The following is a 19,818-nucleotide window of genomic DNA, read 5'->3' as shown; positions in this document are numbered from 1 at the left end:
GCCGCGCACCCCGGCGGCGCGGCCCGCGGCTCGGCGCCGCCCGCTCCTCCTTAACCCGCGCCGAGAGGCGGCGGCGGCGGCGGCCGGGCGGGCGGGGGAGGGGGAGGGGCGCGGAGCGCGGCGCGGAGGCCGGGGAGGAGCCGGGGCCTGCAGCGGAGCCGAGCCGAGCCCGAGCCCGAGCCGAGCCCTGACACTGTCCGTCCGCCTTCTGGCTCCCCGGGAGCCCGGACTGGCCGGAGCCCGAGAGGTGGCAGCGCCGGGGGCCTCGCGCGCCGAAGGGAGCGGACCGGACGGGACGGGACTAGAGGAGGCGCTGCCGCCACAGTAGCCAGGGACGGGAGTCGGGAGCCGCGGCCTCCCGGACCCTGCTGCCCAGGCCAGCTCAGGGAGAGCGGGGAGTAGGAAAACCCCACCCTCGGGGGCACCCCCGGAGCGGAGGCGGGAGCGGGGACGGGAGCAGCCTCTCTCCCCGCTGGAGAGGAGACCCTTACCACTCGGGAGACGGGAAGGAGAGACCCCTCTAGGGGAGAGTGTCTCCTAGAGGCGAGGAAAACCCCCCATCCTGGCCCGGGAATAGACCTCCAGAAGTCGAAAGGGGTGATCTTACTAAAGGAAGCAGGCAGAGCGAGACCGCCCCAGCGTGCCTCCACCCCTCCAAACGCACACTCTCAGCAGTTCAGGACTTCTGAGGCTAAGAGAAAGGGGGAAATGCCTGTGGAGTAGGCGCCCTCCATCCTATCCAGTACTCACAAGGGGAGAGGAGTCCTTACATTCAGAAGCAGAGGACACTCCAGGGAAAGAAGAGGAGTCGGCTTTCAGCCTTTCAGGAGAGGGGGAGAACTCTCCTCTCAACTTCCTTGTACCTAGACAGTGGAACAGGGCAGAGCCCCTCCGCTCAGATCTCCAGCAGACAGAAAGAGCCCTCCACTCCCGAAAGATCCAGTTTGGGGGGGAGGGGGACTCCCCCAAGGGGGAGGAGACAACTCCTGGTTGGGAGAGGCTCCTCCCCTCCTCCCCAGGGTTACAGGCAGGGTGTGGGGGGTGTGCCACCTTCCCCAGGTAGGACCTCCTTCTCCTCCCCCACCTCCTCCTCCCTCCGCTCCTCATCCTCAGGGGACCCAGTTCCCCACCCCAGCTTGGGATGCTCAGCCAAGTACAGGAAGAGCCACTGAGGATGAGACTCTTCATCTGCCTTTGAAGAGGGGAGTCCCTCCAACCCCAAACTCCAGTACCAGGTGGTTCCCTCCCTTTGCTGGGGGAACCTTGGAGACAGGTTAGTGCTTTCTTTCACCTTCTCTGTCCTCTTTAGGTACTAGTGGGTGTAGGGGCTGAGATGGTGGCTCTTGGGTTTCATCCCTGGGAAAAGTAGAGTAATAACTCAGAGAATCCTCTGGGGAATGTGTTCTGAGGAAGCTCCTGGATTCAAACTTACCTCTTGCTGCAGAGGCTCTGAGAAATGGGTTTCTTAGTGTTTGGGGACTGGATGGCTGGGATTCATCTGAGGTCCCTAGGGACATGTATGTTTTCATGCTGAGGGCAAAGGAGTATCAGCAAACACCTGCATTTTCAGAACTCCATCCATACTGTGTAATGATGAGGGACACATCCCAACCAGACTCCCATAGCTCTCTCCATTCTTGGGCTTTTTTACCTCACTAAAGTCATCGTGGCAGTTCATGGCCTAGACTTGTCTAGGGCTTCCACTGATACTACCTTTTCTTACCTCGTAAGCCTACGTCAGCTTAATATCCCCCAGAGCTGTTCTCTCCAACCCACTGTGATGACTGTCACTCACCCTTCCTCAGACACCAGGAGGCCTCCTCTCGTGGCACACCCACTCCTGGATGGAAGCATGCCTCTATCAATAAAATCCAAAGGGAAGATAGAAATCCCACCTGTCCCAAGGCAAGGAGAAAGGCTGTGGGGGAACGCTAACTCCTGCGTTGAAGTGCTTCCCTAAGGCTGGCCCTGTACCACTGCCCTCGTGCCCTACACAGCTCCTGTCCACAGCGCCTGTCCTCCACTGACAGTTCCTCGGGGAAAAAGCAGATCCTGGGTAGGAAGAGAGGGGTGTTGTTGCTCAGCCTCCTTCCAGTCTTCTGTTGAAACGAGTTGACACCCTGGGAGATTTGAGCTATGATGAATTTTCTTTCAGAAAAGCACCTAATAGTGTCATCTTTTCCCTTCCTGTGTCTTGTTCTGTGTCTCTGGAATCTTGTATTTAAGTTTTCTTTCATGAGATACGGAGCAGGAATCATCAAAGCCCAGGATCGTCAGAAAAGGCAGGAAAAAGGTGCCAGGAAATCCTTCTAGCGGAGGCCGGGCTGTATGTGTTTAGTAGTGTGTCTTTCCACCTGGGATCACTAGCTGGTGCCGGCTTTCCTGCCTTGCCGTTAGTACATTCCTCATCTGTGTGCACCTCACAGCAAAACCAAGTGGGAGGCTTCAGCTTACGTGGGTTTTTAGGTTTCCTTCTTCTTTCTCTGTCTGGGCCATGGTGGGCTGCCTGAGTCCCTACGTACGTCTGCTTGGTCCTGGAAATTACCTGTTAGTGGTAGTATTTGAGGCCGGGTTATAACCCAGGTCTGCACAGCTGTGCTAGAGAGCGGTGTCCATATGTTTCTTAATTCAGGTGAATGTGGCTCTGTCTCTGTTTTGAGTGGGTATGTATGTAGAGACAGTTATATCCGTGCTTTTCAGACCAAGCCTCCAATTACCCAGAATCTGGTTAGGCCTCTGGAAGCAGGTGCCCCTGCGCGAGGACCTGGACAGGGTGCTGGTGAGGCTGCCCTGCTGGGAGGAAGGGTTTGGCCTGACCTGGCCAGTGGGAACCCTCAGGAATGGCTACACGAAAGTCATTTCTTGTGGCAGGGCAGCTCAGTGTCAGGCTGGGGCCACTTCTAGAACTAGTAAGAGAGTTTCATTTCTGGTATCTCTGGTCTCAAAAGCATGAGGATCCTTGGCTCTTACCTCTAGAACTCCCTCCCCCACTTTGTGAAAAGAGCCGACTCTGGTGTAATAGCAATGCATTTCTCCCAAAGTGCTTTCCCAGATGCCGGAATGCAACTTATTCCAGTGGCTCAGAGTGATCTGTACCACAACAGCTCCAGGTGGACCCTTACCACACGTCCCCTGCTGGGATGGAGTTTCCCTAATTCTCCTTGCCTCTGCGGAATCCGCTAGAAGCAGATGGCTGTTGGGTTGGATTAACTATGCTTTAAAGAGTGCTGTTTTCCAGATTGTGTCTTATGACTAGATCTGGCCCTGGTTAAAAATTAGAGATGATATCCCCTCGTTCCTTCATCTTTGGCATCTGCTTGGTCCTGGCATTGGTCAGTAGCAGGGTGACACTATCCCCAAAGTTAAAGTTGGAGATTCTGACATCCCGAGAGCTATTGCAAACTCAGTGCGAGTCTTGTAATGTAAACCATTGCAGGCTCGCTATTTCCAGTCTTACCTCAATGGTCTGCTTTCTCATTTCTAACACTCGCTGTTTTTTCCCCATTCAAAAATAATAATAGCTACACTTACCTAACACTTCCTAAACACCTTAAAAATATTCACTCGAGGCAATCCTCACAACAACCCCATGCAGGTACAGTTATCATCTCTATTTTATAGATGAAGAAACTACAACACAGAGAGGTTAAGTAACTTGCCTGAGCTTGCACAGCCAGTAAGTAGTGGAGCCAGGATTGAAACCTGGGCAGCCTGACTGGTAATTGGTAATGTGGTCAACTTAACCACTACTCTAGTAGTGTTGGCATTCTGTCCAGAGCAGGAAGTTATCACTCCTTCGTACCTGACCTTGGCACCATCCAGAGAGCGATTCCTGGCCTTTCAGATAAAGTGGGAAGAAAACTGTGCCTGTTGTTTTGACTTACACGTCTCATCCAGGATCAGTCTTCCACTCCAGCAGAATATCCTTCTGTTTTTCTCTGCCTTTCTCCCAGTACTGTAGTCTTCATTAGACGTCCTGTGGATGTGACGAAGCCTGCCCTTTGGCTGCCTTTCCCAGTTTCTGTGGGTATTTCCTTTCAGTCTTCCAGCACGCAGAGAAGAATGTGGCCTGACTCAGGTTCTGCCCAAGCCCAGTGGCACGAGGCCCACCTGGAGAGAGAGGTCTGGGTAACTAGGTTGGTTGGACTGAGAAATGGAAGTACCTCTTGTTTGCCTTTCTAATAATAGCCCTGAACATTAGCCTCGTGCCATTATTTTGGGGAGCATGGAATGTGTGGCAGCCACGAGCTCATTAAGCTTCATTCACTTCCCTCCAGGGATGAAGCTTTGGCAGTGTTTATGACTTCATCCCTTTTATTGAAGGGGGAAACTGAGGCATCAAGACTTCAGGGAGCAGGGGGTGGTTAGGGACATTTAGTGAGTCAGTGTCAAGGTTGGGAATAGAACTGAGGGACTTCATCGCTGAGGTTCTATGCACTGGACTGCCCTTCAAGAATGGGGAAGTGATGGGGGTGAGGAAGTGGGATGGGTAAAGGGAGAATTGTGCCGAAAGATCAGAAGGACCTTCTGCTGCAAGCGTCTTGTAGCTGGTAAGATTAGGATATATTTTCAGGGCTGACCGGGAGGGTGCTGGAGAAAGGTTAAATTTAACCTCTCCTAACCTGGTGCTGGGGTAAGGATAGGGAAGAGCATAGAACAACTAGCAAAGGCTGAGAGTGCTTCCCTTTCCGGAATTCACAGAGATTGGCATGTGCCAGAGGGGTTCTGTATACCACTTGAAATCTACTCTTATGTCCCTGTCCAGTGTTGGGAGACTTTCAAATGAAGTGTCCACGGAAGGCTTCTGTGTTCTCAAGATGAGGTTTCCTAGGGATCTTTAGCAGGAGGTAATAAGGAATTCTTTATAGACCTCCCCTTCTGGGGAGGACCCAGGAGAACCCTGGTCACTGAGAACCTGCTTATTGTCATGTTACTGTTCAGCGGGGATAACCCAGCTATAGGACCAATTATTGCCCAGAGCGCACTGCTTTACCCCAGATGCTGTGGCATTTTTATTTAGTGATGCGCTAGGAGGTCTGAGGCTTCCCGGAATGATTAAATGTCCCTATTAGCTTCCAAGTTTCCATGATTTTAAGGCAAGGTGGTGGTGGTGGGCTGTAAAGGAGGGTGGTGGGGAGAGAAGCTAAGGATAAAGGGGGAAACCCCTTCATGATGCTATTTATAAACATAACTTTTCCCCCCCTTTCTCCTGTCAAGCAATTCTTGGGTTTCAGTTGGGTCTCATGCTGCTCAGGCCCCTGAGGCACTAAGGTGTTTCCTTCAGCCTTGGAGAGTGGGTGTGTTGCTGGTGAGGAGCACGGTGCAGGGTACATGTGTGTACATGCAAAGATTGTGTGGGTGGGGACTTCGGGGGAGAGGCACATGAGTGAGAACGCTGACCCTCAGGAGAAAGGGTAAATCTCAAGGGGAGGAGGGTCCCCGCTCCCGGTGACAGGGTGAGCTGACAGCCTGCAAGATGTGTTGGAGTCAGGAGAGAGGGGTAGGCAGTCATATCTGGGATTGCGCTTTTAACTGCAAAGTATGTGGATTTGTGTCTAGTTGAATCCATAATGCTTGTGCATATTATCCGGGTGCGGATTTAGAAATCACATACGCCATGTGTTTCCGTCCAGGATTCTGAATTCTGAGGCATGCGGGCCCTGGCTCCTCCCGAGAAATGCCCTGGTGGGACCGCCAGCAGGGATAGGAGAAGGAATACTGGCTGGACGCCCCCGGCTGTGCAGGCACAAACCTGCCAGGCGGCAAGTGCTTAGGGGGTTGCTGGCATGGGCTCTCAGCGAGCGCCAAATGGCTACCAAGAGCTTCCTGCCAGCCTTTCTAGACCCTGCGATAACAGACAGCAGCCGGCGTTCTTCACCTTCCCCCACCAAGACGTCACTCTGGCTGCATCTCTCTGCCAGCAAGAGCGCCCAGGCTGTGTGGGTGGCAGCAGGGTGTGCAAACATCAGGCGTGGGCGGTTTGGCAGCGCCAGGAGTTTGCATGGAGGGGCAGCAAGCGTGTGTGCCCGGCTGGGAAGGGAGGAGAGAGGAGGAGGGCGGGAGAAGGGGAGCCAGCTCTTAGCCCCAGAGTGGCTATTTTTAGCCAGGCTATCTGATTGTTACCGGTGTGCACACAGCTGGGTGTCTCCCCCGAGCTCAGTGAAACCTCAGCAGGCTGAGAGGTGGGAGGTCCTTGCCGATGGCTTCTTCCTGGTGTTGGTGGCTGTGGGCGGGAGCTTGCCAGGAGTAGCTTTAAAGGTGCGAGGGCAGCTGTACTCAGGATCTGTTAGCTCTGTGTGTGACTTTGTGCCCTGCTGGTAAGGTACATCGCATATCTCATCGTGATCTCTGGGTCCGGGGGCCACTGTTAATGTGTGTGTGCATCTGTCCTTTGCTGGTTGTCCTATGTAATTTATGCTTGGGATGAATCTAATATGCCTCGCGTGCACATATATGGGATAAAAAGGGTGAGTGCTCAAATACATCTAGTATGAAACATCTGTAAAGTGTTGGTGTGTGCTTTTGTTGGTGTATATTTGTGTTTACTCAGACTTTTTCTTTCCATGTTCACTTGTGCTGTCTATCTGTGGATATTGTGTGTACATAAAACAAGCATCACATAATTGGAGAGTAGACTTTGGCTGATTTTACGTGGTATAGTAAGTTTTAAAAAAAACTATATAGTTTAAAATATTATGTTATAGGGCTTTAAGTCAGGAGGATTGAGGGAATAGCTCAGTTGGGTGGGGGGTTTGACTTCTCTTTTAGTCCTGAATGAAGGGAGAGTCCCGTTGGTTATGTTCTACATTAAGGTGTAGGACTGGTAAGTACTACTCTGTCATCTGGTAGGTGATTGGTGATATATTGTTTGGGCGCTTTGGGAACCCTTGGTTGAGGGCTATCCTGTGACAGTCTCCCATGGGAGTTATAATGGGAAGAAACTCTACTTCCTTTAAAGCACTAAGATTTGAATATTATTTGCCACTAGTAACCAGCTATAACACGCATCTATTCTATTTTCCTCTCCCCTTTGTTCTCTTCTCTCCAGAACCCAGAAGTACCATGGCTTCCGACCTAGAAAGTAGCCTCACCTCCATAGACTGGCTCCCCCAGCTGACCCTTCGAGCCACCATTGAAAAGCTTGGGAGTGCCTCTCAGGCTGGGCCTCCTGGTGGCAGCCGCAAGTGTCCCCCAGGCTCACCCACAGATCCAAATGCCACCCTGAGCAAAGACGAGGCAGCAGTGCACCAGGATGGCAAGCCACGATACAGCTATGCCACCCTTATCACCTATGCCATCAACTCCTCTCCGGCCAAGAAGATGACCCTCAGTGAGATTTACCGCTGGATCTGTGATAACTTCCCCTATTACAAGAACGCTGGCATTGGTTGGAAGGTGGGATGGCTTCTGTAACCTGCAATCATTTTTAGCCTTTGACAGCCTTTATCCCTACTTTTGTTTCTTCCTATAACCCGGTCCAGTTCACTCTGACCTGTTTTAGAGATGTGTGAACTTAAAATCTTATATCTCCCATCCCCTACTCTTTTTCAGAGTTGAACAACTTTCATAAGGTATATCAGGGAAACTCCAGTGATATCGAGCCACTAAGTGTAGTTATGAGGATGGCAGGATGCTGTTGCTCATCATACCCTCTTACCTTCTGAGTCCTCAAAAAGGAGATTCATTCATTTCACAAATACTTATTGCCACTCCACTATGTTCAAGTCCTGTGCAAGGCATGGCATTGCTTCTTCCTACCTAGAGGTAGGAGTCTTACCAGATTTCCAAAGCTTCTGGCACATAGTCCTCATCTTTTGAAAAACTGTATACCAATAATAATAATAACAACAACAACAACAACAATAATAAGGTCCTTCACCAACAGCTCATCCACCAAGCAAGTAGTAAGAGGATAAGTTGTTTGGCAATAAAGGAAGAAGGAAACTCCTCTTCCAAGCAAAGAAGGAAGACTGATGTTCTCCATCTTTCGGAGCAACAGCTCATTGGCCAGTTGTTGAGTAGGAGTGGGGATTTAATGTAGTTCTTTTGCTCTGTAAATCACCAGTTGACATACAAACCAGATGATGAGCTGGAGGCTACTGGAAGCATTCAGCTTTTCCTTCATGAATGTGTCCCTGCTAACTACGGCCACCCCCACCCTCATCCAGCACACATGTGCAACATTATTTCCTTCATCCAAATGTAGCATTCCAGTGGGCTGTTGAGAAAACAAAGGTGAACTTGTGCCATTGTTTTGCTCCTAATTTATATTTTGTTTTTCTTTATATAAACAATCTTAAAGTATTATTCTTTTATGGGAGATTAGAATGAATTAAGAAGCTGGGCAGATGTGATTTTGAGTTATTTATATGCCTGTTGTCAGTTGGGTGGAAAGATTGAAAAACTATATAACCAGAAAGATTATATAGGTATATATACATATATATATACCAGAAACACCTGGTAGTCAAATTTATAGGCATTACCTCCCACCAATTTAATTTCTGCGTTTTCTGATCTCAGTGCTCTTACTAGCTGCTAGGTAAGTTCCTCTATCAGTACAGTTAAGAGGTGCTAAGTTTGCCTGATACTTGAACTTTATTGTATGTTACGTCCTTTTGTGTCCCTCTGTGCCCTATTAGAAATTTTGCTGCTTTACAAAAAGTTGCTGAAAGCTAACTTGCTTCTCTGCTTCCCTAGAATTCAATTCGGCACAACCTTTCTCTCAACAAGTGTTTCCGAAAGGTGCCCAGACCTCGGGATGACCCTGGGAAGGTGAGACACTCCTATAAGCACTGAAAGGAGGGGCAGGAAGGAGAGAGGAGTAGTTGACAGCCTAGAGTCCTGTGGCAGTTTTAATTACGCAGAAGAGGAAATCATGTTAATTAGAGAAGCAGCTTTATTTTTCCTCAAAGGAAGAGCTTGGCCATCTCGCTTGTGGGCCCCCACTAGCATGAGTGACTAAGAAATATTGTGAAATCTTTTTTTTAAATAGAATTATTTATGGTAAAGTTGACTTCCATGCCCCCTTTCTTATGTGTGGTACTCTTTCTAGATGTGAAAGACAGGCTAAATAAGCTTTGCGGGAACTTTTCTATACAAAAACCCCATGACTTTTGTCTTCGAAAGGGAAAAGAGATAAATCAATTTCTTCATTCGATAGACGTGGATGCTGGAGTTCAGGAGAGCCTTGCCTCAGATCACACGGAAGGGGAGGGTTGTGTCTGGGCATTTCCAGCTCTTTGAACTAGATACCAGAACAGTCGAGGCCTGTATTTGGACCGCAGGTCATACCTCTGACATACTCATTGAACTTTTAGGACAAATTTACTCCTCAAAAATAGCCAGTACCCTCAGGATTCTGTGTGATTCTCCAATTATCTTTCTTAATGTAACTTTTTTTTTTCTTTTTCTTTTTTCTTTCTTTTTTCTTTTTTTTTGTGAAAATCCTCCCAGATACCTACTTTTCCAAAGGTGGGAATTTCCATATATAATGATTTTGTTTTCTATGGGGATGGGTTCTCCTTCCAGGGCTCTTATTGGACAATCGACACGTGCCCTGACATCTCCCGAAAGAGAAGACACCCTCCAGATGATGATGTAAGCCCCCCCCTCATGGGGATGTGCTGTTTCTGAGCTGGCCTCTCGGTCCACATCCTGGCCTGTAGTTTTGGTCCGTTCCTGTGTTTGGGGCAAAGGATGAGGTGAAACCATGGGTCTCGGGAGGATGTTTAGTTTCTGCTTCTAGATTTCTGTTCTTTTACAACCCTCAGCTATCCCAAGACTCACCAGAACAGGAGGCAAGCAAGAGCCCACGGGGAGGCGTTCCGGGGAGTGGGGAAGCCTCACTGCCTTCCGAGGGGAATCCTCAGATGTCCCTTCAGAGCCCCACATCTATCACCAGCTACGGCCAGGTAAGAAGTAGAGGGGTCAGGGTGCACAGGGATGGACGGACGGGTGGTGTTTGAACAGGTTCATAGGTCTGCCAGTTCAAAATTCTGTATTGAGTATCTGTGATGTAGTAGGTGGACAAATTGGGAAAGAAGGGGAAAGCAAAAGAGGGCAGCTGAGAGAGAGAGAGAGATGTAACAGAACTTTGAAGAGGATCGGGGGGAAGAAAAGTGGTGAGAAGAGAAGAAGGGGAGCCAAAAAGGTTATGAGAATGGAAGATGGGCAGAGCCTGGGAAAAAGGCTTGCAGTACATCACGATAGGAATAAACGAAATTGGGGAGATGATGTTCATTCACTGAAAAGTTAGGAGAGGATGAAGGCAAGCCAGAGAGCTTGGTGACCATGAAAGGGCTGTTTTCCTGATTGAGCGCACGGATTGAATTTCTCTTACTCCTTTTTGTAGGGCACGGGATCTGTGGATGGTGGAGCAGTGGCAGCAGGGGCTCCAGGCCGAGAAAGTGCTGAGGGTCCTCCTCCCCTATATAACACCAACCATGACTTCAAGTTCTCCTACTCAGAGATCAATTTTCAGGATCTAAGCTGGTCCTTTCGCAACCTCTACAAATCCATGCTGGAGAAATCCTCTTCCTCCTCTCAGCATGGTAAGCCTGCAGCTGGGATGAGGGCTTGCAGGTCCTTACACTCCTGAATGGGTGATAACATTCTCTTCTCTCCCTTCTGTCTTATTTTTCACACAAAGAGGGGCTGATCACTGGTCAGGGGAAGCATGTCAGAAACCAAAATTGTTTCGAGTCAAGCTCTTTTGGCTTAGTCCTAAAGGACAGCTGTTTCAAGAGGCAGGCTGGGTTATTAGCTTCAGAAAGTGAGTTGGAGGGATCCCCCTTCTAGAACTAAGGGCAGTGACTTGTTGGCTGCAGGCAGGTCATTTAGAGGATGGCCACTAGGGGACAGCAGTGGTTTCCTTTCCCTAAGAATCCGTTTCATTGTGAGATAATTTAATTTTTTAATGTATTTATATTTATGTTGATTTTTTAAAAAAAGATTTATCTATTTATTTGAGAGAGCGAGTGAGTGGGAGGGGGCAGAGAGGGAGGGGCAGAGGGAGAGAATCTTTAAAAAGACTCCCCACCAAGCGCAGAGCCCACCTCGAGGCTCAGTCTCACCACCCTGAGATCGTGAGATCATGACCTGAGCTGAAATCAAGAATTACATACTCAACCAACTAAGCCACCCAGGCGCCCCATGTTGATTTTTATTAGGAAAAAATCTCAAACAGATGCAAAAATAGAGAAAATAGTATAATAAGCCCTCAGGTTTCCAACTTTTAAGATGGCCCAATTTTAACAGGTACCAACATTCTGTTCAGCTCATTTCGTTTACCACCCAGCTTTTTTTTTTTTTAATTGGAGTAACTTAATGCAATTCCCAGACATGTCGTCCCACCTGTAGATAACTACTTCAGTGTGCAGTCGTAATGATAAAGACTTGGTTATCCACTGCCATTATTAGTCTTAACACAATTAGTAACACTTCCTTAACATCAGTTTATATTTTGTCCATACTCAAATTTCCTGAATTACCATGTGAGAGTAATTTAAAGTTCTTGTTGGAAGGCTCCTTGAGAGATCATTTGGTCCAGCCCTCTGTGACTCCTCTTTGTTTCTGTTTTTAAAGAAATTAGAGGTGGGGGGGCGCCTGGGTGGCACAGCGGTTAAGCGTCTGCCTTCGGCTCAGGGCGTGATCCCAGTGTTCTGGGATCGAGCCCCACATCAGGCTCTTCCGCTATGAGTCTGCTTCTTCCTCTCCCACTCCCCCTGCTTGTGTTCCCTCTCTCGCTGGCTGGCTCTATCTCTGTCAAATAAATAAATAAAATAAATCTTTAAAAAAAAAAAAAAGAAATTAGAGGTGGGGTCGACTTTGGGTGGGGCGTCAGACCCTCTTGTCCTGTGCAGTCGCCTCGTACAGGCCGCAGGGGTTGAAGGGGTTGCTGAAAAATGATTAGAAGCCACCTTTTGGAAAATTTATATTAATTGCCATGGGTTTCTTCTTTTATATCTTGGGGGATTTAGATCTGGAGTTCTGCTCTGAGATTGTAGCCTTTGCTTGAGGAATGAGTCCACGTCAGATGATTGGTTGATCAGAAGTGGGGAGCAGGGAGGGGCTCTCAGAGACAAAGTGAAAAATTAGATTGAGTGAGGATTCAAGTGTTCACTCAGGTTTAATGGTGGCTGAAAGCCCCTGCCTAGGCTCAGTCTTTAGTTCTTCCCTGCCCAGCATGAGTGAGAAATTCATCCATCCTTACTCGATACCACACCCAACTCATGGTAGTGAATCCAGGAAGATGGTAACAGCAGAAGAGTGTAGACACAGTAAGCAAGAAGAGAGAGTAGGTGCCCAGTGGCTTTATTTTATTTGTAATTTACTTTTTAAACTTCCCCTGATATCTGACTGCTTTTGACACTGTGATTCCAGGCCTACCCCCAAATCCCTGAGGAATAGCATGAAAAGGGACATGCTGACATTTTTGCTAAACTTTTAGCAGCTGCCACACTGTCAGGGCCCTCCATCTGTCTGTTGTATCTACAGAGGTGGGGGAGCTGTAGGGCGCAGAGGGAGCTGAGAGGATCCTTGCCTTCCCAGAACACCCTTACCCTTTGAAGTCTGGGGTTTCTGCCTGAGGCCTCCCGTCTCCACCCTGTGGAACTCCTAGTTAGTGAAAAATGCATTGGGGCGTCTGGGTGGCCCAGTCGGTTGAGCGTCTGACTCTTGGTTTCTGCTCAGGTTGTGATCTCAGAGTCATGGGATTGAGCCCCGCGTTGGGCTCCATGCTCGTTGGGGAGTCAGCTTGAGGATTGTCTCTGCCCCTCCCCCTGCTTGCAATGCGCGCGCTCTCTCTTTCTCAAATAAATAAATAATATTAAAAAAAAAAAGAAGAAGAAGAAGAAGAAAGAAAAATGCATTGCCCAATTCACTTGGCTGCTTCCTCCCACCCTGCAGGCTTCTCGTCTCTCCTGGGGGACATGCCGCCCTCTAACAACTACTACATGTACCAGCAGCCGCCGCCGCCGCCGCAGCAGCCGCCGCCGCCGCAGCCGCCACCCCAGCAGTCACAGCCGCAGCCGCAGCCGGCACCCGCCCAGGGCCCCCCCGCTGTAGGGGCTGCTCCTCCACTGCACACCCCGAGCCCGGATAGTTGTACCCCGCCGGGGGGGAAGCAGGCTGGGGCCGAAGGCTATGGGCCTGCCTCCGTGATGGCCATGCACCCACCCCCGCTGCAGCACGGAGGCTACCACCCACATCAGCACCATCCCCACCCCCACCCTGCCCAGCAGCCGCCGCCGCCGCCGCCGCAGCCCCAGCAACAGGCGCAAGGCCAGGCTCCTATCAACAGTACTGGCTTTGGTGAGTAAGAAGGGCGCAGGGAGCTCCGAGAGGAGGGCGCGCTCTCCCTTGTTTCCGACTGTGGCCTAGAGCCTGGAGGTGCCGTTGGTTAGGAAGTTAACAGTGCGGCTCTAGCGTGGGCCCCCCAGCACAGCTCCTCTGAGCGAGGGGAAGTTGCTACTTAGAGCTCTGTGTTAGGAATTCTTGGACCACCTGCGATTGCTTTACGTATTCTCCTGCCGAGGAGCTAGGCTGTCTCTCCCTAAAGCATCGGGAGCTTTACCAGCCCTCAGTCTCCAGGGAGGGAGATTTTAAGATGATCCTGGTAATGTAACTGATACCGGTGCACATAGTCAGTCGGCTTTCAGTTGGCTGCTGGCTTACACTGAGCTCTTTTTATTATTCACTCTCCCCACCTCTTTGTAGCCTTTCCTCCTGACTGGTGCTCCAATATCGACTCCTTAAAGGAAAGCTTTAAGATGGTCAATCGGCTCAACTGGTCCAGCATTGAGCAGTCACAGTTCTCGGGTGAGTGATGAGAGGAGGGTGGCCAGAGGGAAGAGGAGGACATTGTGAGTGGGAAGCCCAATAGAAACTAGCACCAGAAGGGGATGGTTAAGTGAAGTTTGAAGATGGAGGATTCCACTGTTTTCCCTCCATATTTCACAAGGTGGATGATGCCAATGTTACTTTCAAATTAATTTTAATTAACTTTGCCTTAACTCACTCAAAATATGACTGTGTTTTATCCTACCCTGTTCTGTCCCTGGAGTGGGAAGGGTCTCAGGAATTCAAAAACCTGGACCACTGTTTGGTAGTTTTATCACCATTTACTGGCTAATTCACTCACTCCCTTTGAAATTTTGTTTTTTTTTTTACCAGCAAGATGGAAATTGTAATAAGAATTTAATAAGGAACCAACAGAAGAAGAGTTTAAAAATGTAGAGCTCTAAGTGCTGTCCATTATTATTGGCAATGCAGCTAGTCAGTGGTGTTGATTTATGAAGTGGTGGGAGATGGGGGTGGATACCGTAGGGGCTTCAGGACCTCTGCAAAGGGTAGCATTTCTTTCTTCTCTGTTTGTAGAACTGATGGAGAGTCTGCGGCAGGCAGAGCAGAAGAACTGGAGCCTCGACCAGCATCACATTGCCAATCTGTGTGACTCTCTCAACCACTTCCTTACTCAGACTGGCCATGTGCCCCCCCAAGGGGGCTCCCACCGGCCACCAGCCTCTGCCCGTATTGCTGACTCCTGTGCCCTTACCAGTGGCAAACAAGAGCCAGCCATGAACCAAGGTAGTGAACCAAGCAAGTTACCAAGGAGATTGGAGGCTCTGATGAAAAGGGGGGGGGGAGGGCAGAAGACAATTGAGAAAAATCATCTGATGAGCAGTGACCCAGACTGAGCAGCGGGACTAGTTTGTCTGCTACGCTGACCGAACATCTAGTGTGTCAGTAAAGTCCTATACTGAAAAGCCGTAGGATTCCCTTTTCTACCTTAATTTGGGAGATCAGAATTACTTATGAAAAGGGAGGAGAAAGTGCCCACTCCCAATGTGCATCTCAGATGGGCTTGTGATTCTCTATACTTCCATGATCTTCAAACCAGTGAAATGAAGGAGATTCAATGATCATGTTTCTATATTCGTCATCCTTCGAATAGCCATGAGGGTTCACAATTCTAGCGACACAATTCTACCTGTGGCTTTTTGCCCTAAGTGGTAAAGACTGATAGCTCCTGCAGAAAGCCTTTATGCCTGCTGAAGCTACAGCACAGAGCAAGGAAGGGAGGAGCCATTAAGGGGAGAAAGAGTACTTCTTTCCCCCTCTATATTGGGCCCCACTTCATTGAGTATAATAAAGTACACTCAAGAAACTCTTATCTTGCTTTGGCAGTGAACTCTTATGTGCACCCACAAGCCCCGCACCTCTACCCTGGCCCATCACCAATGTACCCAATCCCCACCCAGGACTCAGCAGGATACAATCGCCCAGGTAAGAGCCAGGAAGCTTGTTTCTCCAACAACCCAACACTCTCTACCTTGACAAGTTGTTTTGCTTTCCTCTGGCTCCGAGCCTGCATTCTCTTCCCTTTTGCTTGCCCCTGCAGGGAGTGCATGAGCCTTCATGATTCCTAAGGCTGGAGGGTGGACCCCTTGCTAGGGAGGTTTATGTCATGGGAGACTAAAGAAGACTGCTTTACTTCGAGCATAACTTGTGCCTGCAGTAAGAAAAGGAAGTAAAAGCAGGAGCGCCTGGGTGGCTTAGTCGGTTGAATGACTGACTTTGGCTCAGGTCATGATCTTGGGATCCTGGGGTCAAGCCCCACATTGGGCTCTGCGCTCAGCGGGGAGTCTGCTTCTCCCTCTCCCTCTGCCTCTTCCCCGGCTCGTGCTCTCTCTCTCTCCCCTCTGTCTCGAATGGATAAAATCTTTAAAAAAAAAAAAATGAGTAAAAACATGCAAATAGTCCAAAGATGTAGAACATTTATGCCCAGCTTTGAAATCTAGATGGAAGATATGCTCAGGCAGATACAATGAACATGTTATACAGAAATACCTGCTTTGTGCCCATGTCTGCTTTCCTGTTAACCTGACTCCTATATCGGGGTCTGGAATTGAACTACCTCTGATGGGGGAGGGGGAGTTGGAGGAAGACCCTAACTTGCCATAAATAGTATAAAATGAACAGGTCATTTGCTTTTAAATACATTTTAGAAAAATCGCTGTTATTATCCTGCCTAACCACAAGTGTTTTGAATTTTTTGGGTGAAATCAGACCCTTTATCCATGTATTCCTTATCCATGTAATATATCTACAAATTTCTGTACTGTGATTTCATATAATAGTACGTTGTGTATGTTTTTTTCATTATTACGTGGTCTTCATAAGTATAATTCTTAGCGGCTGCATAGTGTGAAATTGCCACGTGACCTCTGTTTACTCTGGTTTTTTTCCGGAGACCCCGCTGAAGTGGCAGCTGGCAATGAAAACAACTGTGGGCTGATAAGGACCATAGTTTCACCAGCCCTTCCTCACAGTAGTATTTGGGGCTGAGCACTGCCGATCTAGATTGAGAGAATAACTTTCCATCCACTCTCCTTTTACTTTCTTTCTCTCTTCCTGACAGCACACCATATGGTCCCTCGGCCACCGGTTCCACCTCCTGGCACCAACGAAGAGATCCCTGATGACTTTGACTGGGACTTGATCACTTAGGGCATCGTGGAGCGTGGCCGTGAGCCCAAGGCTGGGCGGCGAAGTCTGGCAGTGGGGCCAGAGCAGCCCCAGCCCATCCCTTCCTCCTTGCTGTATATACTTAGATATCCTCTTTTGTTCTTGCTCTGTCAGAGAAGCCACCGCAAGATGCTGCCGAAGATAACCCCCTCTTTCCTGCCTCCTTCTTCCTCTTCCTTCTTGTTTTTTTCCGAATTCTTTTATTATTATTCTTATTATGGTATTATTATTATTATTATTATTATTATTGGTTATATGCTGTCTCCAGTCTACTGTCCCTCCTCCACGGACCGTGTCCAGCCCTTGCTAATTTAAAATCATCTGGCCGGAAGGTGAGGCCTTGACAGCTACAGAGAATAGTTTCAAACTTTGATTTACCTTTCTCTTCGAGAAACTCTATGCTAATCTCACCTTTCGGCCCGCAGTTGTTTTCTGTTCCTGTCAGTTCAGTCCAGTACGAGAGAAGCCACATTCTCAAGTAAAAGGGATCTAAAACACTGCTTGGCAGCCATGAATTTGCAGGTTTTACTCAATGGTGCTAATTTTGTCCTCTGAGCTCTTCCTTGTCCCTTTATATCTTCAACCCTTACTTCTGCCGATCCTCACTCCCCATCTAGGGTGAGAGTGATGGTGGTGGTGCAGGAGGGTGACCATTAAATCCTAGTGGCATAAGAGGTCTGGGTTGGGTGGAGCCAAGTACTGTAGAGGGGCGATGGAATATAAAACAGTCAGTTTCTATAAGCTACTAGAAACTTCTACTGGCTTATTCCTAGCCCTTAGTCTATTGGAGATAGAGTTGGTCTTAGCCAGAACTCTGCTTCTGTGGTAGGGATGAGGACACCTATTCAGCATAGGTTCAGCTTTTAGGAGATGGTTTCAATTTAACCCTTTTGAATTTTTAAACATAATTTTCTCTGGAAATGAACTGTGGCTCATATTTGCATTTACAAATTATCCTTCAGTCCCCTTTTCCCATTCGGCAAATATTATTTCGTCCCCCTTCATTTGTTGGCTCAACTCTTCCTCCCCTTTCATCTTCTCCCCCCATTTTCTGGAATGCTCAAGAAAGAAAAGTAAGCCATTATCACTCTTTTAGTTTCATCATGTCCTAGGACAAGATGGGAACCTCTTTCCCACTGATCATAGCAGAACCAAACCTATAGCATTGGTGGTAGGAGGGTGGGGAAAGGGAAAAGAAGCTGGCGTACATGTGGGTAGGGAATATTTCAGTTATTCAGTTATGTAGGCAAATGCTTCTCTCGGAATCCAGATCACTGGGGCTGAAGCTTTTGTCACTCAGCTTTCGAGGGGTGAAGGAAATTGGTAGAGGGGAGTAAATAATCAAGAGAGGAGAGTTTATGAGGGCCAAGGGAGACCCCCCCAGAAAAAGGTACAGGGACAACAACTCTCCTTTAATGAGGAGTGGCCATGAGTTACTGCTGCAAAGTGCTTGGTGTATGTTTAATGTTAATTGTTGAATATTAGTTACGAGAGGGAAGAACAATTTTACTTCTGTTTTTATTTCACTGAATGTTCACTTTCTGAAAGCTACAGGACAAAATGTACGGAATGGACAAGGCCGCTGTCTCCGTGATTTCTGCTTTTTGTTCATAGTCTTTTATTTACCCATGACTTCCAGGAGATCTAGCTTTCTGCTCTTTCAACTTTTTCCCTCATCCACCCCTTCCTTTCTTTGTAAGGGGGTTATATATGAGAGTTTTTTGAAGAAGGCTGAAGCAAAGGGGCAAGAAAGGGCGGTTAACTAAAGAGCACTTTATTTCTGTGAAGTTCTTTGTAAGAAATGGGGGTATGAGTGGCTTGAATCCCCCGTTGTTGGGCGGTCAGTGGGGTTGAAGTATGACATAATATTTCCCGTTGGGGAAAGGAGAATGTCTCTTAGAGGGTGGCAAAATGCCTTTGCCCTGTGTCCCTGTTCTAGGCATCTCTTCCTGATTCCTGTCAGTCAAGGTGCCTCCTATACACAACTTCCCATCTGTTCTCCCCAGGATTCCCCCTTTACAAATGATCACTTCTTTTTCTAAACCCCTTTTCTACTCAGATCCACACAGGATTTGCGAGGGTAGACTAAATTGTACGTGTAAATTGTTCATAATTCTTCTGTGTCTTCTGAAAACTAGCCTCACGAAGACTCTGGTGGGCAGCCGGAGTAACTGAAGTTTGGGGCTGGGGTTGGAGATGGGCCGTCAGGCCTCCTGGGATTTTAGCGCCCTTCCATTAAACTCAGCCTTGCTAAATGGCACAGGACAAAGCTGACCCTCTTTGGGCCTCAGTTTCCCCTCCCCTCCATGAAATGGAAAGAATACTGCTTTTTCTTGTTGGTCCAGCACTGCTGGGCTCAAAGTATAGTCGTTGTCATATTGGGTGATGTGTGCAAAACTACAGGAGCTTGCTGCCTACAAGAGGAAATGAGGGAGAAATGGGAGGAGAGGGACAGATGGAGCAGTTTCGTGGTATAGATCCACTCATCCTTGCTTTCCTCTCTTCGACCCCCAGGTTTCTGGTTTGGTGAGTCCTTCGTACCACCCATAATGCTTTGCATTGGTGCAGGCTGGCAAGGGGGTGTATGATCTCACAAGTTGTTGTTGTTGTTGTGTTTTGCATGCTTTCTTAATAAAAAAAAAAAAGGAAGAAGAATGTTTATGGTTTTATCTTACTGGTGCTGGTCTCACATTTCTTTTTGCCAGGGTAGGGAGGCAGAAAAGGGGAAGCATTTGTCTTCCACTGGTCTTGTACCCCTTCCCTGCCTCCCACCCCTGGGTCCCATTAGTTGATCTTAAAATTGTTTTATAAGATTGCTGGGAAAGCAGAATTAAAAAACATGCGTTTTACATTGCCTTTTTCCCCAATGCTATTAAATATAGTGAAATGTTGGGAGAGGCAGTCACCCCTTGAAGCTTGGTGTGTGGACTAGGCCACCTTGCCTGTGTTCTGGCATATTTCAAAGACTGGAGATACTACAGTTTCGGGAGGAGCTGGATCTCCATCTGGGACTTCCTGTAAATACAGGTACTTACCAGAATTTTCCATAAGAAATGAGGGAATTCCAATTGTAGAATTTTTTTCATAATACATTTCCCGGGGATGGAACTCTCAAAGAGAATCCAGAAATAACAACTATCGAGTCTTTCAAACTATGCCATTCACCCTAATATCCCGTACACTAAATGCAGGAGTTTGGGGCTTACACCCAGGGTCTTGTGAGATATGTTGGGACTTCCAGGAGCCTAGCTAATTGCCATTTTAGCATTTTAGCAAGACTCCCGCCGC

At 48.3% G+C, this 19,818-nt stretch overlaps 1 protein-coding gene across 1 annotated transcript; it reads left to right on the top strand.

Annotated features, from left to right (window-relative positions):
- Nucleotides 1-137: 137 nt before the first annotated feature.
- Nucleotides 138-19,206, top strand: FOXJ2 (forkhead box J2). The gene is made up of 11 exons (XM_040642132.1): nt 138-1,273; nt 7,049-7,395; nt 8,701-8,775; nt 9,532-9,600; nt 9,774-9,914; nt 10,355-10,553; nt 12,910-13,314; nt 13,720-13,821; nt 14,380-14,589; nt 15,190-15,288; nt 16,424-19,206. Exons 2-11 carry the CDS (start codon nt 7,063-7,065, stop codon nt 16,510-16,512), a joined length of 1,722 nt encoding a protein of 573 aa, XP_040498066.1. The 5' UTR covers nt 138-1,273; nt 7,049-7,062; the 3' UTR covers nt 16,513-19,206.
- Nucleotides 19,207-19,818: the final 612 nt, after the last annotated feature.

This window comes from Ursus maritimus, unplaced genomic scaffold (assembly GCF_017311325.1).
Source record: "Ursus maritimus isolate PB19 unplaced genomic scaffold, ASM1731132v1 scaffold_26, whole genome shotgun sequence".
NCBI classification, from domain to species: Eukaryota; Metazoa; Chordata; class Mammalia; order Carnivora; family Ursidae; genus Ursus; species Ursus maritimus.
The sequence above is the reverse complement of the archived record's forward strand: the minus strand, read 5'-3'. Positions and strand labels throughout refer to the sequence as shown.

Coding starts and splice junctions, on each gene's coding strand:
- FOXJ2 (XM_040642132.1), top strand. CDS start 7,063: ATGGCTTCCGACCTAGAAAGTAGCCTCACCTCCATAGACTGGCTCCCC. Junction 7,396..8,700: donor ACGCTGGCATTGGTTGGAAG/GTGGGATGGCTT, acceptor CTGCTTCCCTAG/AATTCAATTCGGCACAACCT. Junction 14,590..15,189: donor AGAGCCAGCCATGAACCAAG/GTAGTGAACCAA, acceptor TTGCTTTGGCAG/TGAACTCTTATGTGCACCCA.